A 26,349-nucleotide genomic window follows, 5' to 3' on the forward strand; every position below is an offset into this window, starting at 1 on the left:
GTTCCGTATCCTGAGGAAAGGCTGAATGCACAACACTAGGCAGAGGAAGATCCAGCATTGTCACTGTCATATGTTGTCACTGGACCCTCCTTCTCTATGTCCTCCATCAGTCTTCATTTCCTCTATTCTTTAAGAGCTCAATTTGGGCATGAAAGGAATCAACTCCCCTGAATTTTTCTCATATCTCCTACTGAATCCTGAAGAATTAGTTTTTCCTGCAGATTTTCCTTGTCTTCTTTCAATCAACTTCAAGGATCTGAGATAGCTTCAGTTGCAGGCAAAGGGTGGATGGAATATAAACCATTTAAAGAGCTACACAGAAAATATATGCCTGTAAGAATGCACCACACAATTTAGTCTCTTCCCACATCCCCAGCCTCTTGTCTGTCCACTCTCCCTACCTGACCCTAATGCTGACGTACCAGCTACACTGGATTTCTTTAAGAGTCTCTCCCCTGACTTCCAGAGTTTGGCACATGCTGTTCCCTGGGCTTGGAACACTTCCACAGCCACCTCCCCATCTTCCTTTCCTTGCTAAGTCCTATTGCTTACTCAGCCTTTAGAGAGATTTCATGAGAGCAGCAAGGACTGCACTCAAATAGTCACCATGATAATTTCAGCAACTGAATACAGAAGGTACACAAGAAATGTCTGGTAAAACAGTAGATTGACAAGCCAAGAAAGAGTGCTGATGTGTTAGGTTGTTCAGGATGTTGTTGTTTTTCAGTTTCTAACTTACCTTATTATTGTGCTTCCACTTCTGTAAGAGAAATACTAAACAAGAAAAAAAAAATCAGTTCTTCCCAAAGGAATGTTACTTATCAAAAACTACCAAAAACAAGCAGGTAAATTTTAGTTTTATGCTATATATATTTTCATTTCCTTTTTGCACAATAAAAATGCAAAAAAAAAAAAATCACATACAGACAAGAACAAAGCTCCTACTTATCAGATACCAAAGATGTTCCTTTTAGAATATGGTCTCTTTCCTACCTCTCCACCTCAGCCTGCCCCTCTCTCAATGTTTCACACTCCATCCCACCCAGTCACAGTTCAGCAGGTGGGCAGAATGTGTCCACACAAATGGACTTCCTGTGCCATTTGCCTTGAGCGACGTGCTCACACTCACTGGCATCAATTCTAAAAAGAGGTGGCTCTAGTGCCTTGGCTTTGTCATATCAGGGAACAGACTCCTGATTTTTATCTCAGGCCAGGCCTCAGACAATGTGAATTTTATTTTAGATTGCCCAGCAAATTCCTTTTAGAAGTCTGTATCACCTTAGCCCAAATATTGTTTTCACGTTCAACAGCAGCTGCATTGATGGGCTGCCAGCAGGCATGAGTGGGTCAGGGGAAGTATTGTTTAGTTGGGAGTTTTCTGTCAATCCAGATTTAAAAAGGGGAAGAGGGAGGGTATCAATTATATTGTAAAGTATATCTCCTTGGGAAAAAGGAAAGAAGCTTTCGATCTGTTGGGTTTCATTTAAATAATGGTTCAGCTCTGCTGACCCCATTTGAGACAGGTCTAGCTAAGACTATGAAAGATGGATCCCAAGAAAACAATAAAATCCAAAAGTGGCATCTAACCGCAACCAAGTTTAGAGTCCTATAAAGAGAAACACAGGCACAGGAAACTCTGTGGCCTGCTCTACAATCTAAATAAGATGATCATGATCAGTGTGACATCATCATCGGGTAGAGTATAAACACTTGGTCTTTTGGCAATCAATCAAGTAGGCCATCCAAAGCAAGGAAACAGAAGAGTCCTACAATCATTTGTTCCTTTCACAGACATAGGATGGCTCATGCCCAAACACTAAGCATCCATTTCCTTCATTCTAACAGTATTCAAATGGTCACACAGGGCTCATTCAGGCACACAGTTTGGTTTCTAGGTAGCAATTTATACATGATGGGTTTGCTCAAAAAAAGCAATGAAATAGACCAACCACCTAAGAGCTGTTACATCAAGATTGTGGGATATGGGCAGTTTTGTTCTTTTAATCAATTCTTTGGCTTTACTTTTCACTGTAATGTAGACACATACTTTTTAAAGAAGATAATTTAAAAAATAAAATTAATCTACAGCTTTCAAAATATTTAAAAAGGAGAGATTACTGTACCTCAGACACTTCTTGCATTCCTTAATAATTGCTTATAGAGCCTCAGTGTGTATAATTTATATCACTGACTAAAGAGTTCTAATTTCTGAAAACCAACCTGAGAAGACAGCCCTTTTATTGTTTAGGTGCCTCCCCCTACCCGGAACCTTTCTTGGTTCCATTCATGCTTCTCCAGGCACACTAACCACAGCCATCCATCTGGGGCCATATCTTCAAGTCACAAAAATGGCAATTTTATAACTTGAGAAAATAACATTTTATTGGCCGTACTCCTCCCTTTCCCACACTCCCTGCCCTTAAAGATGGATCTCGCCTTTGGAATCATCTATAATTATTTCCAGACAGATACAATCCTTTACCTGAATCATATTTGCTGAGTCAGCAACAGGCATATAATTCCTTCTCTCCCAAATGATTTAAACATTTACATTGAAGTTGGTCACTTTAATACACCAAATCCCTCAAATAAAGCTCCAGATAAGAAGAAAATGTCTTGTCCACTGCTATATCCCCAACACCTAGAACGGTATCTGACACATAGCAGGTGCTTAATCAATTGTGTTAAATGAGCAATTGGAAACTTGGTTTTCCATTTCCTTCACCTCAACAGATAAAAGAGCAATTAAGTGCATTTACTGAAGGATATCATAGGGAAATCTGCACCACCAGAAAAGTTTAAACACATACTTTTTGTTACGGATAAATTAAGAAATAGCACTGGGGAGCAGGTTAACCCAAGTGACCTCTAAAGTTCCTTTCAACTCCTAGGATCTATAAACTGATGACCCCCACAGCTTAAGACAGTTGATCAGCTCCATAAAGCCTGATTCCCAAGTACAGTAAATTGCCATGCTCTGTTTAAAATAAAGATAATAGCTGTCCCGGGACTTGGACGCAAAAATACTAATTCATCCAAAATGCAGACACATCCCTTGGGGGTAAAATGTTCTTGCTAATCATCAGTTACACTAGACAAACAGCAGATGTGCTTCAGGGTCCTTAGGACTAAGCCCAAAAACCATCAGGGGGGAAATGGAGAAGCTAGGGCTCAAAATTAAAACTGAAATAAACAGTATCACACTAAATCGTAGTTTTATTTTGCAGTCAACAACAAATCCACTTAAGAAACATACCTGAATTTAGCCTTGACGTCTGAATGGTTTGTAACAGAATGTAACCATTTCTTAAGACAGAAAATAGTGCATTTGACATGTAAGCATTTTTCCCCCCACTAAAATGTCATATTTACCTGGGATATCACACTCAGATGTTCCCATTCAAGAATATCAAAAATTTCGGGTAAGTTATTCAGATTACGTTGTTCTTCAGTCTGGAGGGGAGATGTAGTTAGTTTATAGGGAAAGGAGATATGCCCCTGTTGTCCTAAATAACTTTTTTTTTAAATCTAATTAAAAGAGTAACTAGGGAAACTCCATTCACACATAAATCAACTTTGGAGTGGTTCTTTTCCCTCAGCTCACCCTTCCTTTCTTTTGGGGAAATCACAAAATAAGTAAAGAAATGGGGGAGGCAGAGAACGCTAAAGATGCAGTGTAGATTCCATGGAGCTGTGTCTGAAGCATCTTCCCCATTCACTGACTTTGTTTTAAAGCCATAACTGCAGAGACCACACTTAAGACAGTAACCCAATGAACAATGTTAAAGGATTCAACAGTTCTCTATGAAACGTGATCACATTTGTAGAACAAAGTCTACATTTTCTGTAGACTTTTCAACTTTATAGTCAATTCCTGACCCCCAATACATTTGGTTTCCAAAAGAAAAGCCTTCTGTCTTTGGACTGCAAGTAATTTAATTTAAATTCCAGTGACAATAGCGAGTGCGCAGAAAGAAGTCACCCCCTCTGTACACATAAACATAAAAAAAAATCTCTACTATCTGAAGAGGGAGGTCTAACATAAGAATTCTGTGGGATTAAGCTCACATATGGTTGGCCGACTTGGTGTTGGATATGATTATGGCCACCCAACTAAACCTTAAATCCACATATTGTTTACATTTAATTGACATATATTAACTAATTTGTAGAAAATGTGCAGCTGATAGTTTTTTCCACCTCCTCCATCCCTCAAGAATGCACCAGCAATAATAGGTATTACTGAAAAAGACACCCCCCCCCCCGAATATTTGCATCCCTAAACGCTTGTCAATGTATCTAAAGCAGGTATTATTATTTTAGTTGTCTGAATCAATGCCTTGGTAATAAGCATAATGGGGGGCGAGGGAGAGCAATTTCACCAGAAAACTTGACCTCCTTAGACCCCAATTTTCTCACCAAAAATAAAAGGACTAGCCCAGACTATGCAAATTCCCTCAGTAACAATAATCTACGTGTGATCACTAATTATCAAGAGCACAATTTATGTGCAAGAGGAGATCAGAATTCTTCTAAGAACATGTCATTAAATCGTAGAGTTGAAAAGGCCTAAAAGACAGTTAAAATTCGATACTACCACTGTGTTTTCTGGCTGCCGAAAACGTCTTTGAAAGCACCGCAGGAAGCCCAGCCACCAAATCGAATTAGAATCAGCAAAGGGACCCATGAACTTCTCTCGAGGCGATAGGATGCAAAAGGCAAGGGGGTAGAGTGCAAAAGGCGCATATCTAGAGAAGAGTTAGGCGGGGAGAGTGGGAAGAGCCGAGAGCCTGAGAGCACAGCCTTGCATTCTGGGGTTTTGGGGCTTCCAGTATCTCAGTAAGTCTTTCCGCTGTAACTACAAAATCTCCCGGGCCACCACCTGCAGCTGCACAGTTGTGGGAAAGGGAAGAGAAAGGGAAGAAAGGGGAGGTGGTAGACGGGGAAGGACCTCGCCCGAAGCTCCCCCCAAAGCCAGTAAGGCGAGAGTGGACTGTGAACACCGAAGAAGAAAAGGGGAAAGGGAAAACAGGACTCCGCCTTTCCCACCCAGCTCGGCTCCTTTCAATTAAAAGCAAAGGCCGCCGCCGCCCCTTCCTCCGCCTTTCACACGAGGATGCGGAGCGACCACTGAACCGCACCCTCGGAGTCCCGCTCCCCTCCGGGCTGGCCCCGAGGCGCAGACCGAATCTTGTACCCCAGTAGGCGCGGCGCCCTGGCCCACACACTCGGGACAAGGGTATCCCCTCCCTCCCGCCGTGGGGCACTCGATTCTTCACGCACCCGCTCGCCCTTCCTCTTCCTCGCGTCCCCGCCTCCTCGGACAGCCGCCCCCGGCCTTTCAGCCGCAGAACATTTCAGTCCTTCCACCCACACCACAAGGGAGCCTCTGGAAAACTTTGTGTGTGTTATCCGGGGCTTTGTCCACATCCTGGGCAGGGCCCACTCACCCGGGTGGATGCCCGAGGCTGTCCGCGATCTCACAATGCGCTGCGGAGGCCACCACGGAAATCCCACCCCTCTGACCCGCTTCTACTGCCGTGCCACACGCAGCGTTTCAGTTTGCAATTCCCATGCCCTGAGCGCCCCTCGGCGATGGGGAGTCGGGAGGAAAGCCCCAAACCCGGCGCCCTTCTGGCTGTCACGAGGGAAGAAGCGCGCGGGCAGAGAGAGGCGGCTGAGACACGCCGCGCCTCAAAGAATCGTTTTAAAGGGAACAGAGGAGAGGAGTCCTTTTTCTTTCGCATCCCCAGAAGCTGGGCGCTACGAGGCGATCCACTGTTGCATCACGTAGCTGAGCCCCTGGGTTCCTCGCCCCGACCCCAGACGCGCGCCCAAATTCATGCACACATCCACAGTCGCCGCCCGCGAGGGCCAAGCCCCCGCCCGGCTCCCCGGTGGTTCCCACCGCACCAGCCCCAGAGCAGAGACCACCCGGCGCCAGCAGGCGAGGCCCCAGCACTCACAGACGGTCTCCCCACGGCCACGGCCATCGCGGCTGCGGCACCGGCTCCGGCTGCGCCCGGGTGCTCTCCGCCGACTCGGGCTGCTGCTAGCGCTCGGGCTCCGGCTCGACTCCCTCGCGCCTCCCTCGCGGCTGCGCTCTGCTCCTCCGAGCCCCGCTCTTAGCCAGCGACATCTGCTCCCCCCACGCCGCCGCCCCTCCCGCTTTATTAGAGCAACATGGCCACCCGCCTGGAAGGGACCATTCGCTTCCTCAGGAAGGGGTGTGAGCCTGCGCGCCCGGCCGCGGTGGTGGGCGGGAGGATAGTGGGCGGGCTCCGAGCCTGGCTCCGCGGGGCTCGGCTGCAGGGCTCGCCCTCCCGCCCCCATACGACCCTCTCCGTTGGTGAGGAGATGCAACCAGCCTGGGCGCTGGCCGCCACCACCGCTCCAGCAGGTGCTGGAATCCGAGTAAAAGCCTGGGCTCGAGCTCCCAGCCCCGGGGCCCGCCACGCGCTCCGCCAAGCGGGCAGCTACAGCGGCCGCCGCCGGGAGAAGTACGGGCGGCTGGGGAAGACGGGTCGCAGAGACAGCACCCAGCGGAAAGTTAACCCGGGTCTAGCACGCCCCACCTGGAGGAACCGGCCTGGAGGGGGCTGCGGACCACCTGGCGGAGCGGTGGGCAGCGAGGTGCGGCTGGGCGACTCCCACGCCCCCGCGAGGGAAGAGTTTCCCCTCCGCAAGTCGTTTCCTTCCCACGTGGGGGCCCGCCCAGCCACACCTCGATCGCCCACCGCTCCCACTGAGAAGAGAGACTCAAGGACAGGCGGCTGGAACCTGTCAGTGTGGCACAGGGCCGGACAGGGGATCGCATTGGAGAGGAAGTGGCCGTAGTAGTCGCTGCTGCCTGCGGGCCACCCAACCCCCGCCTGCTTGGGAGGAAGGAAAAACGCCTCCGCTGAAGAATTAAGGCAGCCATTGATTGCTCTAGAGCGTGGGGACCGAGGCGTTCCCTGGGTGTCACTGAAGTGGTCACACGTGGAGGATCAGCCGACTTCATTCGGCTGGCGACAGACCCGGGGACCCCGAGGCGTGCGCGCTAGGGCTGAGGCTGGAGGGCACGGCGACTGCGCCAGGCGGGTGGCTGGAGTGGGTGCGACTCTGGGCGCGTGGGATTGGGGACTCCGCCGCCGTGGGGAAGAATTTTTTTTCAGCGAATGTTGGGGTGTTCCTGCATGTCTGAGTGGCCGGTGGAATGGCAGGGTCCCAGTTCGTGCGGGCGGGTGGCAATGTGTGCCAGATGAGCTGTGGATTCCCGCAGCCCGTCGTGGGCGGGAGAGGGGGCCCACGGCAACAAGGGGACAGGACAGCGACGGACAGGGTGGGGAATCAGCTAGGTGGAAGCACAGGGAAAGTGTGGTGAGTAGGGGAAGGGCTGTGACCTGCCCTCCGGACGACGCCCTCAGGGACAGCCTGGCCTCCTGAATTAGGGAAAAGATAAACCGCCTCTTTAGACTGGGGCGCCTCAGAGTCTCACCTGAATCTTCAAACACCCAGGTCCCCCGGGGGCCTTGAGTCTCCCCATCCTGCTGGCCCCGCCTCAGGTGGGCCTCAAGACTCCTACACCCGCTCAGCCTTGGCTTAAGGGTGAGTTGTCTCCGGTTGAGCTGCCTTGGAACTGATGCTTGGTAGGGTCTCGGCCACCCCGACTGAATTCCACTGGCAGGACAGCCGTGGAACCGCCAGAAAAGAGTCTGGCCATGAAAAAAAGGTGAGGCGTGCCGACACAGAGCCTGTTTGTTCAGTGTGTGGGCTGACTCAGATGTGCACAGCACCATCCTCCTCAGTTTTGGACAATTTCTGCGTTCTAGACTCCAAATCTTTTGAAGTTAGGGACCATCATTTTATGCCAAACATACAGTAGGTACTCAATAAGTGTTGAATTAAGATTTCACGTAGATGGGCCGGGCGTGGTGGCTCACGCCTGTAATCCCAGCACTGTGGGAGGATGAGGCAGGCCAACATGGTGAAACTTCCTCTCTAGGAAAAATAACAAAAATTAGCCAGGTATGGTGGCGGTTGCCTGAGTCCCAGCTACTATGGAGGCTAAGGAGGGAGAATCACTTGAACCCGGGAGGCAAAGGTTGCAGTGAGCCAAGATCGTGCCACTGCACTCCAGCCTGGGTGACAAAACGAGTGAGACGACCCTGTCTCAAAAATTATCTAATAATAAGATTACACACAGATGGGTGCTGTGCAAAGAGAGGGAGAAGACAAATACAAATACTTCTGCAGCTCTGATATGTAGACATTTTGTTCTTTCTCCATAAGGGGGATCAGACAGCAGCTGCACTGCCCATGGACCAATGGCCTCAGGTAAGGCCTGGGAAAAGAGGGCTCCACACATTGCCAGCCGGATGTAAGGGCAATTGCAAAGGAACTGTGTGTTATATTGACCAGAACAGACTGTAGAATTTATTAAATTTTTATTTTTTACTTATTTATTTTGTAAATGTGCATGCTGTAAACTCATCTGCTTAGATTATAAGAATATGAATGCCCTACCTTGGTAGGTAGGTTAGTTTATTCTAATCAGCAAAACTTAACGTTACATATTCCATCATCTCATTTGGAAAGTGAGGAAGCCATGGGGAGGGCGGGTGTTCTGGCATTGCTAGAATGTAGGGGCCTTAGAGAGACAGTGGTAGAGTGGGGAGAGCCTGGCACTTCAGCTACAGATGATCACTTCTTACTTATGTTATATTCAGTAACTTAAACTATTTTCATCTAATTTTTTTTTTTTCTATTGTAAAATAGGTAGTAACAGCGAGTCCTGGTAGAGGACATGTTCTGTTAGACAGATCCACTCTCCATCCCGCTGTCTGTCCTTTGGAGCCTTAACTCAATGGACTTTCTTTCCCTCTAGCTTCCAGTTGAGTTAAGGCAATGGGAAGCAACAGCGATGGAACAGAGAGGAAGGAGTACCGTTATTTATCCCCTGCCTTGCTATGGCACCATGGCAGGCTGGCTGCATCCCTCAACCAAAAAATGCAGCCAGTATCCTTCCCTAGGGTGACCCAGAGTAAACCTCTATGGTTTCCCTTCATTTTGCACACACCTTTGCAAATAGTCTTTTTATTAAGCTCTACTCACATTATCTAATAGGAATGTAACATCTCATTCCTTCACAGAATTGTTTTGAGAGTTAACTGAGAAAACACTGTACTACTATTATTATTAGAATGATCTATAATTTATATCCAACCTGAGAAACTTGAAATTGAAAAAGAGGGTTTGTGCTGATAGTAATGATTCCAGGACAATAAGAAAAATAAGGATTTATGGCCACCCCAGCTATTGCCAGTAAACTCTGCTTTAGACACGTTGAGCAATCAAGAAGTGGTCATACGATCATGCCTCTGTCACTAGACTATGAATGTCTTAAGGTTAAGAGTGCTTCTTTCTCTATTAGTTTCTAGCACATGGTCTGGTATATTCAATAAATTTTGAGTTGGAGATGAGGGTAAAGGCTAGGAAATGAGTAATTTTTATTGCCATACTAAGGTAATGAAGAGCCAAGGAATTCTTTAAGCAAAGAAAATTTGTATTTTATAGTGAATATTTGACATTGATAGTAATGCAGGGTCTATTCCCTTTTTAACTGAAGTCCAATTTATTTGGAGAGCTCTTCCAATGAATGTTCCAACTGAGTAAAAAGTAAATGCCTCTTTAAAAAGAGGTTCCTGGCTGGGCGTGGTGGTTCACGCCTATAATCCCAGCACTTTGGAAAGCCAGTGTGGGCGGATCACCTGAGGTCAGGAGTTCGAGATCAGCCTGGCCAACATGGTGAAACCCCATTTCTACTAAAAGTACAAAAATTAGTGGGATGTCTGGTGCATGCCTGTAATCCCAACTACTCAGGAGGCCAAGGCCGGAGAATCACTTGAACCCGCAAGGTGGAAGTTGCAGTGAGCCGAGACCACACCACTACACTTCACCCTGGGTTACAAAGCCTGACTCCATCTCAAAAAATTAAAAAATTTTTAAAAAGAGGCCGGGCGCGGTGGCTCAAGCCTGTAATCCCAGCACTTTGGGAGGCCAAGGCGGGTGGATCACGAGGTCAAGATATCGAGACCATCCTGGTCAACATGGTGAAACCCCGTCTCTACTAAAAATACAAAAAATTAGCTGGGCATGGTGGTGTGTGCCTGTAATCCTAGCTACTTGGGAGGCTGAGGCAGGAGAATTGCCTGAACCCAGGAGACGGAGGTTGCGGTGAGCCGAGATTGCGCCATTGTACTCCAGCCTGGGTAACAAGAGCAAAACTCCGTCTCAAAAAAAAAAAAAAAAAAAAAAAAAAGTAAAGAACCTTGCTGGCTGTGATGGCATGGTGTAGTCCCAGCTATTGAAGAGGCTGAGGCCGGAAGATCACGTGAAGCCAGGAGTTTAAGGCTGTAGTGTGTTAACGACTGAGCCTGTGAACAGCCACTGCACTCCAACCTGGCCAACATAGCAAGATCTCGTGCCCGAAAAAATTAATTTTTAATAAGAGGCTCCTGAAGAGACTTTCCATCATACCCTTGGTTTCATCACCATAGTACATACACTCTAAGTATGTGATCTAAGCCTGACCAATTAGATACTGTTACATTTGAATCTTGAATCAAGTGACACAAAGACAATAGAAATTGTTACAGTTTATGCAGCCCATAAATTATTTTTTACTTTTTGGCAAATTGTTACAGTTTATGGGGTCTGACATTTTTTAATTTTCTGGCTTAAGTTATCTAGGTTTTGTTTCTTTGGTTTATGATCAAAGAACCCTAAGACCAGATCACTCTGACTACCATAAAAATGATTAATTATAAAGGGATACAATAAAAACGGGGCTGGGTGCAGTGGCTCATATGTGTAATCCCAGCACTTTGGGAGGCCGAGGTGGGTGGATCACTTGAAGTCAGAAGTTTGAGACCAACTGGCTAACATGGTGAAACCCCGTCTCTACTAAAAATACAAAAATTAGCCGGGCCTGGTGGTGTGTGCCTGTAACCCCAGCTGCTTGGGAGGCTGAAGCATGAGAATCACTTGAATGGGGAGGCAGAGGTTGCAGTGAGCCAAGATTGCGCTATTGCACTCCAGCCTGGGCAATAGACCAAGACGGAGTTTTAAACACACACACACACAAAACAGGGGATAAGTTAACTATTGCCACTTTAATTTTGGACAGTTTAACTGACAGCAGATCCTGAACTTCTTCTGCAACATGATATGTAAAAATGTTCAACCAAACATTGTAAAACACATCTACATTTGAGAGGAAGAAGTAAAACTATATTCACAGATAACACAAACATACAGAAAATCCTAAGGAATTTACTAAAAAATCATTAGAGATAGGCATTTCTTATTTTTCTCTGGCTTCCCAAAGGTCAATAATCAGCTTTATGATCACTTATGTAATAACTTTCATGGATAATTCATTTAGGCCTGGAAACTTATATAAAGCAATTGATTGCCTATTTACCATGTTGGATTTTAGGAGCCTTTAAATCATGTTTATAATGCCTTTTTTCATTAAAATGTTAGTCTCCTTGGGAGAAGAGACAAATAAATTAAAACTTGAGTTTTACCTTTTCTTTCTCATTTGATGGCATTATGTCATCAGCACCAAGCAGTAGCCTCCTTCCTTTCTTGTTCCTCCTCCTGTGGCAAGTATTACTTGAAAAATAAAAAAAATACATAAATAAATAAAGTCTTGGTATTCTTTTTAAAGGCAAAAATTAAGCCTGCAGGGACATTTCCATTCTCATAGGCTGTGCTACTCTTTAAAGCATAATCTTTAAAAATCTGACTGCAATAAGTACGCCCTGTGAAGTGACATGCACCTTAGAGTAAGATGACTTGTCCTGCTGGCCACTCTCTGGCAGCCAGCCCTGGAGCTGGGTCAGTTCCCCTGGCTCTGGCATTGCTCCTTCTCAGATAATTCTTTTCTCCCTGTGGCCAGTCATCGTGGTGACAGCTATTATTCTTTTTCATGAGCCTAGAAAATTTATGTGGTGGAAGTCCCTCCGAATACTAGATACTGCCACTGAATTAGAAGAGAATCATACGCACTTGTATATTCTGACAGCAACGTCACTTATACCTTCTCCCCTTTTGTCTCATCCTATTTGCTACCTATCTTTCATCTTTCTACTATTGTCCATTTCTACCAGCTGAATAACTCTCTGATACATGGGTTACTCTGCATCCTCATCTCCCTTACTGTAGACTTGTTCCTTTTGAATGAGGTAAAACTTCCTTGACTTATAATATTGCAGTCATAATTTCCTTCCTATCTCATGTACCTATTGGATTATGTTCATTTTGTTAATTTTCCCAAGTTCAATTTGCTTTGCCACTAATTATCCCTTTCCAGGCTAAGATTTCAAAAGTTATTAGCATTATATTTCACCATACTTCTTTCTGTTTTATTTAGTCCCACCTGAATCAGCAGAAGTGCCTGTAGGTTGGTTGGTATCATGAATTTTGGCAGATTATGCTTCACGCATCATCATTCCACCCTTTAGGAAGATAATGAACCAGCCATTGCAAGGCTGCCTCCCTACTCATCAGCAGAGAAAAACAGGATTGGGAGTCAGGACACCTGTGTTCATGTTCCTACACTGCCATACCTCATGGACTACACAAAATTTTTAAGTTGATATATTTGTTTGGGTATAGGCTAAGCTGTTATAATAGGAATATCCCAAGAATCATTGGTTAAAGAACAATAGATGGGTTTTGTTTTGTTTTTGAGACAGTCTTGCTCTGTCACCCAGGCTGGAGTGCAGTGGCGCGATCTCAGCTCATTGTAACCTCCACCTCCCAGGTTCAAGTGATTCTCCTGTCCCAGGCTCCCAAATAGCTGAGACTACAGGTGCAAGCCACCATGCCCGGATAATTTTTGTGTATTTTTAGTAGAGATCGGGTTTCACCATGTTGGCCAGTCTGGTCTTGAACTCCTGACCTCAGGTGATCCGCCTGCCTCAGCCTCCCAAAGGGCTAGGATTGCAGATGTGAGCCACTGCACCCAGCCTAGATAATTATTTCTGATTGTTACCTCATCTATTCTGATCAAAACAGTCTCACCAGCACCATATCCACATTCTAGCCCATGGAAAGGGTAAAGAAAAGAGAGTAGAAGATACTAGTTTCCATTTGAGGAAGTGACATGGAAATAACATAATTCACCTGTGTTCATATTCCACTGGCAAAAACTCAATCACATGAATGTATTTAGCTGCAGGGGAGGCTAGGATATGCCCTCCAAAATCTCAGCGGGGAAGTCCTACTTGTAAAAGGAAAAAATGAAAAATGGATACTAGGAGGAAATCAGCAGTCTCAGAGGTAATATACTTAACACAGTTTTTAAAAAAACATAAAATGGTGTAGAATGAAGTTTCCACCCTATTCACCTTCTGTCCAGTCCTCACACCTCCCAACAAGAGGTAATACTTTATTAGTGACTCATGTATCTTTCCAGAGTTTTTCTAAGCAACTTGTAGCAGATGTAAATATGTATTCTTATTTCCTACCTTACCCCATATTGTACATGAAAGAAAAATATACAACATATAACATTCTGTACCCTTTTTTACTTAATATATTTTGTAGTTCCTTTTATATAGATACATAGTTATCTTCTTCATTCTTTTATACAGCTGCCTACTGTTTCTAATGCTATATCATTGATAAAGTCTTATTGATAAACTCAAGATTTTTCCAATCTCTTATCATTATAAACCATGCTGCAATAATAAACTTGTGCCAGTCATTTTGAACATGCGAAAGTATATCTACAAGACATTTCCAGAAATGGGATTCTCCAATCCTATGATATTAAGCCAACTTTTTTATCTCTTTGAGCCCTATTTTTTAACTAATAAAATGAAGCTCATATTTACCTCATTGGTTCATTATAATGAAATAACCAGATAAAGAATTATTTTACAACAATATCAAAAACAAAATAAAGATAAGTTTATCAAAATATATGTAATATCGGTACTCTAAAAACCTATAAAACTCTTTTGAGAGAAATTAAAGAAAGCCTAAAGTAATGAAGAAATATACCATGATCACAGATTGAAAGACTCAACATTGTTAAGATATAATTCTCCCCAAATTGATCTACAGATTCAATATAATCCCAATTGAAATCCAAGCAAGCTTTTTTTTTTTTTACAGTTTTACTTCTTCCTTTCCAATATTAAAAAAAATTTTTAATTATGCTTTAAGTTCTGGAATACACCTGCAGAGCATGCAGGTTTGTTACATAGGTATACACGTGCCATGATGGTTTGCTGTACCCATCAACCTGTCATCTGCATTAGATATTTCTCCTAATGCTATCCTTCCCTTAGTCCCCCACCCCCCAACAGGCTCTGGCGTGTGATGTTCCCCTCCCTGTGTCCATGTGTTCTCATTGTTCAACTCCCACTTAGGAGTGAGAACATCCAAGGAAACTTTTTTAAAAATAGAAAGTAACAACTTGATTTGTAAAATGTATATGAAAACACAAAAGATCTACACTAGCTAAAACAATTTTGAAAAAGAACAAAGGTAGATAACTTACACTATACAATTTCAGTACTTAACTAAAAAGCTACAATAATCAAGACATTATGGAATTGGCCAATGTACAATCATATAGTACAATGGAAGAGCATATGGAAAGTCTACATATAGACACATATAGGTCAATTGGTTGTTAGCACAAGTGCCAAGATAATTCCATGGGAAAGAATAGTCTTTTCAACTAGTTATGCTGGGACTATTGGATATCCATATAGAAGAAACGAACCTCAAATCTTATTTCACCGATACACAAGATTGAATCCAATGGATCATAAACCTAAATGTAAGCAGTAAAACTTTGTTTAGAAGAAAACAAAGAAAAAATCTTCATGACTGTGGGTTAGGCAACAATTTCATAGAGGAGACACAGAAAGCACTAACCAACTGGACATTATCAAAATTCAAATTTTTGCTCCACAAAAGAGAAGCAAAATTTAGTTTCTATTAAGAATGTAAAAAGGTAAGCCACAGACTGGGGAAAAATACCTGCGCTATTTGCAAAAAATTGTAATGGTCAAAATATATGAACATACACGTAATAAAGGAAGATATATGTTTGACCAAATGTGCATGAAATGGTGCTCAACATCATTAGTTGTCAGAGAAATGCAATTAAAGCACAATTGTATGCCTCCTAGTAGAATGGTGAACATTAGAAAGTTGTATGGGAAGATGTGGAACTGGAACTCTCATGCCTTGTTGCTGTCTTTGTTTAGTGTTGCTATAACAGAATATCTGCAGCTGGGTATTTACTTTAAAAAGAGGTTTACTTGGCTTATGATTGCGGTAGCTAGAAGATTCAAGATTGGGCAGCTGCATCTGGTGAAGGCCTCATGTTGCTTCAACTCATGATGGGAAGCAGAAAGAGAGAGTGTGTGCAAAGAACACATTGTGAGAGAGGATAAAAGAGAGAAACCGAGGAAGCCAAACTCATTTTTAACAACTTGCTCTCGTGGGAACTAATCCATTCTCTCAGAGCAAGAACTCCATCACCTCCTAGGAGGGCATTACTCTATTCATGAGGGATACATCTCCATCATCCAACACCTTCCACTAGGCTACCTCCTAACACCACCAGATTGGGAATAAAATCTCAACATGCATTTCGGTGGGGGCAAACCACATCCAAACCATTGCAGTTGGTGGAAATGTAAAACGTACAAGCACTTTGTAAAACAGATTGGCAGTTTCTTATACAGGTAAACATATATTTACCATATGACTCTACAATTACACTAAAAAAGAATTACACCACAGAAATAATGAGTCCACAAAAAATATTCACAGCAGCTTTATGCATAGTAGCCAAAAAATGAAACAACCCAAGAGTTCAACAACAGGTTAACGGATAAACAAATTGTGGTGCCTTTATTTACATAATTGAGCACTACTTTCCTATAAAGTAAACCATGAAAATAAAGATAAGTTTATCAAAATATATGTAAGATTGGTACATTTTCATACCTAAAAAATGTAGCTAAATCTCAAATACATTATTCTAGTGAAAGAAGTCAGACCCCCAAATTATAAATGGTAGGATTCAACTTACATGAAATACTAGAAACACAAAACCATAGTTACAGAAAGCAAAACAGTGGTGCCTTGTGGTGTCAGATAAGGAGGACTGACTTGAAAAGAGCACAAGAGGGACTTTTGGAGTGATAAAAATGTTCTGTATTATGGTTATAGTGATGATTATATGAGTGAATGAATTTGTCAAAATTCATTTGTCTGTACACTTAAAATGGGTATGTATTGTTGTATGCAACTTATAAATCAATAAAAAAATCTTAAATTGCTGTACCAATATTGTTTTTGTTATATCAAAACCTGTAAGAGTGGACCTCTTTCTTTAGAAGTTATCACATGCCATCAAACTTTTGCTTGGATTCGTTGAATGCTTATTCTGTGTCAGGGGCCATGCAAAGTATTTTGTATGCAACTCTCATTTAATCATCACAACAATCCTCTGGTATTCCTCCATTTTATGATGAGGAGACTGAAGCACAGAGACAATAAGAGTATTACCCACTTTGGGAGGTCCAGGCGGGAGGATGGCTTGAGGCCAGATATTTGAGACCAGCCTGGACAACATAGCTAGGACCCAACCCTAGAAAAAACAAAACAACATTATCCACATTATCCAATGTCTAATTAGCACTGTGATATTAACAAGTGGTAGAGCTAGGATTCAAGCATAAGTTTGCTACACTCCACCACCCACATCTCTCATCAACATGCTATGTTGCCTCCTTAGCACTCTTATCTTTCTTAATATAGCTCTTGGAGTTTCACTTATAAAGTCTAGGAGAATCACCTCCATTGTTAAAACACTAAAAATCATAAAGTCTAGCATTTGAAGCAGAATTTATTTGTGAAAAGACAGCTGACCAAGGAGACTCAACTTGGTTCTTACTGAATATATGTTTAGCCCAATCTGGTACATAGGAGGCACTCTTGTTGTTGTTGTTATATTATTTTACATACCCCCTGGATTCTCTTCTGTCTGCTACCACTACTATATTGGCACCCAGGTTCTGCTGATCTCCCTTAATGCCCTGGCCTTGGTCCATAGAAAGACTCTTCCTTATTTTCCCCTTAGCAAAACTGAAATTGCTGGAACTTAAAAAACAAACAAACAAAAAAACCTTAATGCTCTGCTAGGAGTACAAAAGGCAAACAAGAAAATGCATAATTAGGGTAAAAGCCATCTGGCTTACAAAATATATGTTTCTGAATTTAGCATTTATTCATTAAACATTTACTAATAGTGTCCTATGGGAAAAAATGGCGATGTGTAAGACAACATGTATGCTGCACTACCATTTCTGTAAATAGAGGAGAGAAAGACAAAGTCATCTAAATGAACATGCACCTTCAGAAGGATGCACTGGAGACTGGGAATAGTGTTTGCCTTTGTGAAGGAGCACATGGGACAGTGTGGGTCAAGGTGATAAACATTGTGAGTGACTCAACCACAACCATTTTACACAAATGCATTTGGAAAATGGACTTTTTATTCCAGGATGGCTCTGATTGTTACAAGTATGATTCCTTTCCCCTGACAGTGATTTGTTAAAGAACAGATAGATATGTGACCCAATTCTGTCCAGTGAAATGAGAGGAGAGCAGAGGAGAGGTTTGCTGGAAGCTTCTAGAATTTGCTTTCTCTAAGGAGAAATTCACAGAAAGTCAGCTTTTTTCTCTCCTGTTGGACACAAATAAGGAAGGATGAAGCCCAGCTGTTTCCATTTTACAACTATGAAATAAATTAGCCTTAGGCTGAAGCCCAGGCAGTAGAGAGCAGAGTAAAAACACAGAAAGAATCTGTGTTCTTGACAATACTGTGAAGCTGCTAAATTGACTGATTCTGAACCCCATCTCTCATCTCTGGTAAGTGAATGAATACATTTTCCTACCAGCCAGGTGTCAGGTTTCTATTACTTGCTGCTGAAAACAGTTAATGCAGATGGAGACTTGCTTTTCTCCTTTTATGTTTCTGTATCTTCCTTTTTAAATTATGTGCATGTATATCTATTTTCAAAAGATTTTAAGAGTTTATGTGGGCTGAGTGTGGTGGCTCATGCCTGTAATCCCAGCACTTTGGGAGGCTGAGGCAGGCAGATCACAAGGTTGGGAGATAGAGACCATACTGACCAACATGATGAAACCCCATCTCTACTAAAATACAAAAATTAGCCGGGCATGGTGGCTCACGCCTGTAGTCCCAGCTGCTCGGGAGGCTGAGGCAGAGGAATCACTTGAATCCGGGAGGTGGAGGTTGTAGTGAGCCAAGATCACGCCACTGTACTCTAGTCCGGTGACAGACTGAGAGACTCCGTCTCACAAAAAAACAAGAGCTTCTTGTTCCAGGTATTGGGAAAATAGAGACTATTTAAGAAAAATCCCCTTTAATCTGTAGGGGTTTTTCTCAAGATATGCTTTCTTAAGAAACTTGCTTCTTTCTCATCAGTGATCTCAACCATCACAAACTCCTTCAGGAAGATGTAGATTTACTCTTCAAAATGAATATGGGTTGAACTATATGAAATTGCCATTTTTATACCAAATATTGGTAATTTCACATTATAAATCACTATCATTGTGTTCAGGTAGAAGAAATTCACGTTACAACCATGGGCAGTGGTCCTCCCTGCCAATGCTCTTGGCCACTGAACTTTTCCATTACTTTCCCCAATTACAGTTTATTTTAATCCTTTTTTACCTCTAGATTGCAGAGAATTGATGGAGAAAGACAAGAACCCTGCAGGTCAGATCACTATACATTCATGCTGTCTAATCCTGTTTTTGTTTCCTCTATTACCTGTCATTTCCTCTATTTGCTATTTCATGCTTCCTGCTTTCAGAGAAAACAAAATCTTCCCACCAAGGATATGCTTATGCCCCATCATATACAAACTGCACCTCTGTCTCTAACCCTCAGCATCCCTCCTCTTTCCCAAAGATGCTGTCCCATACCCTGCCCTCTCAATTGTCTGATGTTGGAGCAGCAGATAAAGGAAATAAAAAACACTAATATATCATAATGTAGAGTATTCGTTAGCTATTGGTACATGAGAAATTATACCCAAAATGTAGTGGCTTAAAACAATAACCAGTGATTATTCCAGTTTCTGTGGGTCAGGAAATCAGAAGTGGCTTACCTAGGTGGTTCTGGCTCAGGGTTGACGGCATGGCAGTCATGATGCAGGCTAAGGCTGCAGTCATCTGAAGGTGTGGAAGGGGCTAAAGATCTGCTTCCAAGATGGCTCTCTCACATGCATGGCAAGTTGGCACTGGATGTTGGTGACAGATTCCAGTTGTTTGCCATGTAGTTTTCACCATAAGGCTAAGTGAGTGTCCTTATGACATGGCAGCTGAATTTCCCAGAACAAGGGATCCAGGACACAGCAAAGAGCAAGGTAGCAAACACAAGATCTTTCATGACCTCACCCTAGAAAATCATACTGTATAATTCCTACGATATCCTGTTGGTTATCATATTAGCTCTATTCAGTGCAGGAGGTGATTGGGGTGGGGTGTGTGAATACCGGAAGGCAAGATCACTAGAAACTATCATGGAGGCTGACCATCACAGATAGTTATTATTATCTCCGTTTTACATATGAGAAAACTGATGCTCATTGGGTCTGCAACACATCTCAAAGTCACACATCAACAAAACAGTGGAAGAGGCTGATCTGAGTCTTAAACCCATACACTTGCTACTGTCATCCTGCTCTGGTGTGGAGGGTACTATCCTGGAATGACTTTCAATTGTTATGTCACTGTTAAACTATTATTTAGTTTTTTTGCCTAACCATATTTTATAATTTTTCATTTTTCTTACAAGGCTGTGCATATGATAGACATTCAGTAAACAGTTATTTCTACCCAATAAGTTAACTTAGAAAAATGGAAGGGTTGACATCCTTATAAAGGTTTGACATAGCTGCTGTTGTCCAATGATATTCTAGTTTCAGTAGGAGCAAATTCATGATAATAATAATTAAGGGAGCTAGAAGGATAACTGGACATGAGTGAGATTGGCCCTAGCAGGAGGGTTGGGGAGAAAAAAAAGAGGCCAATTTGGTCAATTCTTTTTAGGGTTAACCCCAAATTGGATCCCAAACTGGATCTGATCACCTTTCTTTCTGATTCTTCTTATTGTCATCCTCCTCAATCAGATGAAATTTCCTAATAGAAAGGGGTTGGATTTAAATGTATTATCAATTCATTTTCCGGTCCTATGCAATAACAGGGTCCACACTGGTATCGGGATTTAAATATTATTTCTTTTAATTTGTTAATATTTAGATAAATCATATATAATGTAGGCACACTATTTATTTATCCAAATCTTAGAATCTTTAATAAGCCAGTCTCAGAGAAAAACACATTAATATGCTGATGTATTTTCTTCTCAAACAAAACACTGAATATTTTTATATAATTAAGATGGTGTTAAAAATAGAACTTTATCCTTTTTTACAACTTAACATTTTTACATTATTGAAAATCCTTCAAGAACATTACTTGATTCATTGATTATTTCTGATTACATATTACTAAGACCTCTTTGCAAAGAATTTGGAAATTTCTGAGAAATATAATGAGAAAAGTAAAAAATCACTCATAAACTCACCATTCAGATAGCAACTACCAATATTTTTGTATATTCACTTCTAGATTTTTTGTATGTGTACTTACATATATAGAGATGTATTTGTAAAAATACACCACTTTTTGTGGTAGGTTGTTTTATAATCACCTGTTTAATTTAAAGTATATCAGAACAACTTTCTGTATTAATGCATACAAGCCTTCATTACATTTTTAAGGACTATTACTACCCATAATATCTAGATTATTTCTACATTTTATTTTTATAAATAACTCTGTGGCCAATGACCTAGGACATACACCTTTCACTGCTTGTTTATTTCCTTAGAATAAATTCCTGGAAATGGGATTGGTGGATGTCACAGAAATTTGAGACAAACCTTCATTTTTTGGCTCCTTCCCCCTAAGTTTCCTCAGTACTTCATAACAATTCCCTCTACATTTTGGGAGTGTTATAGAAATTCTTTCTATGTGTGTAGATTGCTATGTTTGAAGATTATAAAGTAGAAATATATATATTAGGGTCTTTTTGTTGTTATTGTTTTGTTTTGGAGTCAAGGGACAGACATAGATACTAGCTGCAGCCAGTAAAACAGATATTCATTACAAGGGTCTGAGAAGCTTACATAGGAAGAGCTGAACAATCAGGCCACAGATAGAAGAACCACCCCTTCAGGCACCAATAGCAGGAGTCAGCTTTATTTCCTAGCTTACTGACACTCTGTGGCAAAGTCTGGTTGGCCTGGCTTGCATTGCGTACCCACCTTCTGGCTGGGTGTGTGTGTGCATCTTGACTGATCCCATCAAAATCCCAAGGCACAAGCATACTTAATTTCCAAAAGGGATAAGAGTCTTAGCTCAGGCTACCATAACAAAATACCATAAACTGGTGGCTTATAGACAACAGAAACTTATGTGTCACAGTTCCAGAGGCTGGAAGTTTGAGATCAAGGTACCAGCATGGTTGGGCTCTGGTAAGGGTCCTCTTCCAGGCTGTAGACTGCCAACTTCTCCATGTACGTTCCCATGGCTGAAAGAGGAATAGCTAGCTCCCTGGCCTCTTATAAGGGCTCCATCCTGTCAGCTAATCATGCCCCAAAGGCCTCACCTCCAAATACCATCACATTGAAATTAGCATTTAAATATATGAATTTGAGAGGGAGAGGTCACTAACATTCAGTCCATTGCAATAGGCAAAAGCCATTGTGAGTACTACCAGGATGTTATTTGTATTATTAGCTTGGTGCAAAAGTAATTGTGGTTATGCCATTAATTTTGTACCAACTTAATAGAATATGTGTATAAAATAAGGTTATAAATTGTTGTCTGTAAGCTGATTTAAATGATGACAGAGAAGACATTTGGTAAATGTTTCATAAGTTGGGCTCAGATAAGGCTCAGAGGGAAATTATCTTTGAAACTAAGTAAAAGTCTTCTGTTAAAACAGGGGGCCCAGAATCAGTTACCTGCTATATGGTTCCATGGAGCAGATGTGGAGGATAGGATCCCCACTTGAGTAAAAGCAGCTAAAATGAACAGATAGTTCAAATTTCCAGCTGCCAAGGTTCTATGTTAAGGCGACAGTGAATCAAAACCCTGAGCAAGCCAGTCCAGGATGGTAGTTCAGAGAACTCTCCACTTGGTATTCCACAAAGGATATCCTCCCTGCTATCCATTCATTTATAACTACCTTCATCTGCCACCCTTAGAACTCCTTCTTTCATTGCTGTGCAAGGGCCATATTCTCTTCTTCCTTTTCTCTCCCTATCTTTCATGTTGTAGAGTCCAGTGGATAGCAGGTGAGCTCTCTAACAAGCCAAGTTGCAGGTCTGGTTCTCTAGAAGCTAATGCAAAAATGGAGTTGGGGTACAAAATATTTGGCATCAAACCTGTGAAAGGAAGGGCTGGGCAGAGAGAAAACATGAACCATGATGCGGACCCAATAAAGCTTGAGCCAACCCAATGGGGAGCTCTGGAGCAAATATTGCCCATCAGTTGTCCCCTTCTAGCAGAAATCACCACATCATTGCACCTTGGCTCAGTCACTGGATGTGGGCTACTTCTGAAAGCTGTGATTTGGTGAGGGGCATCTCTCTACAGTTGAGGCAGACACTGTAAAAGCTGACAGCTGAGACTGTGCTCACTGCACTCCCAGCAACTGGGTAGTAAATTCTACCTTGAAGGGAATTTATACTGCAGATATCTGTTTTCTATAAGCCACAGGTCCTTTTCATAGTTTTCCTCTTTCAAAGCTTTTTTAAAATCGACTATCTTTTTTTTTTTTTGAAATGGAGTCTCACTCTGTCTCCCAGGCTGGAGTACAGTGGCACAATCTCCGCTCACTGCAACCTCTGTCTCCCAGGTTCAAGCGATTCTCCTGCCTCAGCCTCCCTAGTAGTTGGTATTACAGGCATGTGCCACCACACCTGGCTGATTTTTCTATTTTTAGTAGAAACAGGGTTTCGCCATGTCAGCCAGGCTGGTCTTGAACTCCTGACCTCAGGTGATCTACCCACCTCAGCCTCCCAAAGTGCTTTGATTACAGGTGAGTCACTGTGCCTGTCCTAAAATTGACTATCATTTTAAATAACTTTTTATACTTAAAAATTTTAGATTTACAGAAAGTTTTAAAGATGGTATATACAGTTTCCATATAACCTATACTCCATTTTCCCTATTATTAACATCTAAAATTAGTATGGAACATTTATTACAATTAATGAACCAATGTTGATATATTATTATTAACCAATAACTGTTGAGATTTCCTTCATGTTTAGCCTAACGTCCTTTTCCATTTCTAGGATGCCATATACAGGGTAGCCTGTAATGTTTACTTGTCATGTCTCCTTGGGCCCCTCCTGACTGAGACAGTTTCTCAAGTTTTCTTTGCTTTCGATGACCTTGAGAGTTTTGAAGAGTACTGGTCAGGTATTTTGTAGAATATCTCTCACTTTAGATTTGTCTGATGTTTCCTCATAATTAGACTAAGTTTATGGGTGTGTGGTAGGAAGATCATAGCGGTAATGTGACATTGTCACCACATCATATCAAGGGTATATGCTATCAACATGACTCATCACTGTGGATGTTAACTTTGATGACCTGGCTCAACTAATGTGTGTCAGGTTTCTCCCCTGTAAAGTTTCCTCATTTCCATTCAGTGCTCCCTGGAAGAGGTCACAACGAGCAGCCCACACTAAATGAATGGGAATTGTGCTCCACCTTTTTGCAAGTGGAGCATATATAAAAATTACTTGGTATTCTCCTGCATCATGGGAGATTTGTCCATTCTTCCCACTTATTTATTAAGAACTGTTCAATTATTGATTTATTTTCTGCTTTGGGCTATGATCCAATAACACTTTACTAATTTTGTTGCTCAAATTGTTCCACCTTTGGCCCTTGGAAGCTCTTTCAGTTGGCGCTGTCGTCCCTTTGACATACCCCCATCACTGTGAGTTTGCTTGTTCACTTGTTTTGAGCGCTTGATTACTTTCTAGCACTGCAAAATGCTCCGGGTTTATTCTGTACATCCCCTGTCTCAGTCCTGCCATTTCTCTCAGGCTCTCTAGTTACTTTTATTGAAGATTGGTATTAGAAACCAAGATCTGGGCACTAAGTGAGATCATTGCTACAGGAATGTGGTTGCTTCTAGGCCTTCTCAGCTGTCAGAGGAAGAAAAATATGTGTATACCAACCTGTGTGTAAGTATTTATCTATAAATATTTCTATGTACATCAACCTTTCATATCTGTGGGTTCCACATGTGTTGATTCAACCAAGCACAGATCAGAAATATTCAGAAGGAAGTTGAGCACAGTGACTCATGCCTGTAATCCCAGCACTTTGGAAGGCAGAGGCAGAAGGATCGCTTGAGCTCAGGAGTTTGAGACCAGGCTGGGCAACACAGCATGACCTCATTTCTACGAACACTTTTTTTTTAATTAGCTGGGCACAGTGATACATGTCTGTCATTCTAGGTACTTGGAAGGTTGAGGTAAGGGAATTGCTTTAACCCAAGCAGTTGAGGCTGCAGTGAGCCATAATCATGCCACTGCATCCCAGCCTGGGCAACAGAGTGATACCGTATCTCAAAACAAACAAAAAAAGAAAGAAAAAGAGAGAGAAAGGAGAGAAAGAAGGAAAGAAAGAGAAATAAATAAAGAGAAAATGTTCAGAAAAAACAAAAAGAATGATGTGTCTGTGCTGAACATGTATACATTTTTCTTGTCATTATTCCCTAAACAATACAGTATGACAACTATTTACATAGCATTTACATTGTGTTAGGTATTATAAGTAATTTGGGATGATTTAAAGTATACAGAAGGATGTGCATGAGTTATATGCAAATACTATGCCATTCTATATCAGGGACTTGAGCATCTGTGAATTTTCATATCCTTGGGATGGGGCAGGGGTTCAGGAACCAATCCCCTCTGGATATCCAGGGATGGCTCTATCACCATTTGTATCTATAAGTTCATACTGATGTCCCCAGCTCAAATACATTACCACATAGATCAATCTAGCCTTCCTGTCTGTAACCCCTGAGTCCAATAGTGAGAAACCTGGCTCTCACTATCCACCATTCATGTTCTTAATTCTTCAGTTTTAGTATGCATGTACAGTACAGAATTGTTAACATATACCCAATGAGAAACGACTTTATCAATTAGGGCACAGTATCTATATGCTCTTCATTATCTACAGGTTTTTTGCCTTTAATGTACAGACTACATTCACTTCCAAAGTTACTTAGCTCAGCACCCTTTCCTCCCATCCCTTTCAGTGAAGTTTTTCATATACTTGTAAGATAGTAGATTCTTTTGTCATAGTCTGTATTCCATCCTGTGATCCCCAACTCCCTCCTTTATTTTTTAATTTGCATAATTAAAGTTCACTCTTTGTGGTCTAAAGTTCTATGAGTTTTGACAAATGCATCATGCCATGATCCACTACTTATATTATCCATTATGGTATATACAGAGCAGATTTATGATCCTAAAAATCCCCCATATTTCTATCCAGTCCCCCTAAACCCCTTGCAATCACTGATCTCCTTACAGATTTTGTAGTGTTGCATTCTCCAGGATGTCATAGAAATGGAATTATACATTATGAAACCTTTAAAACTGGCTTCTTTCACATAGCAATATGCACCACACTTACCTTTTATCCTTCAATATCTAACTTAGGATAGAAACATTGCTTCATAGAAAATTTTCAGAATTTATTCTAAGAGATAGGGTCTTACTCTATTGCCCAGGCTGGAGTATCCACTAGCATGATCATAGTTCACTCCAACCTCAAACTTCTGGACTCAAGAGATCCTCCTACCTCAGCCTCCTGAGTAGCTAGGAACACAGGATGTGCTAATTTTTTTTTTTTTTTTTTTGTAGAGAATGAGTTCTCCCTATGTTGCTTGGCTGGCCCCAAATTTCTGACTTCAAGCAATCCTTCCACCTCTACCTCCCCAAGTGCAGCTTGGTTAGGCAAAGCACTGGGATTATAGGCATGAGCCACTCTGCTCAGCCAAGAAATTTTAATTAGCCTATGATTTATTTTTTTCAAACCAATACACTACATAGGAACAGATACACATTTTAAAGTTTTTGATACATACTTCTGTTTTATAGAAAGGCCTCTGCCCTCTTGGCA

General features: G+C 42.0%; 1 protein-coding gene across 23 annotated transcripts in view; it reads right to left on the reverse strand.

Annotated features, from left to right (window-relative positions):
- Window positions 1–6,670, reverse strand: part of SEPTIN11 (septin 11) — a 90,217-nt gene extending 83,547 nt beyond the window's left edge. For 9 of the 23 annotated variants that reach the window (XR_004740858.3, XR_013533064.1, XM_035293485.3 and 6 more), the window contains exon 1: window positions 5,967–6,670. Coding sequence is in view for 17 of the 23 variants with exons in the window: in XM_035293485.3 (XP_035149376.2) it covers window positions 5,967–6,333 (367 nt within the window). In the remaining 6 variants the exon portion in view is untranslated. Of the gene's footprint in view, window positions 1–5,283; window positions 5,488–5,966 lie in introns of those variants that run through there. The other 14 variants (XR_013533065.1, XR_013533066.1, XM_078367038.1 and 11 more) reach the window with 3 other exon arrangements.
- Between the last annotated feature and the right edge of the window lie 19,679 nt (window positions 6,671–26,349).

Source organism: Callithrix jacchus, chromosome 3 (assembly GCF_049354715.1).
Source record: "Callithrix jacchus isolate 240 chromosome 3, calJac240_pri, whole genome shotgun sequence".
In the NCBI taxonomy this organism is placed as follows: domain Eukaryota; kingdom Metazoa; phylum Chordata; class Mammalia; order Primates; family Cebidae; genus Callithrix; species Callithrix jacchus.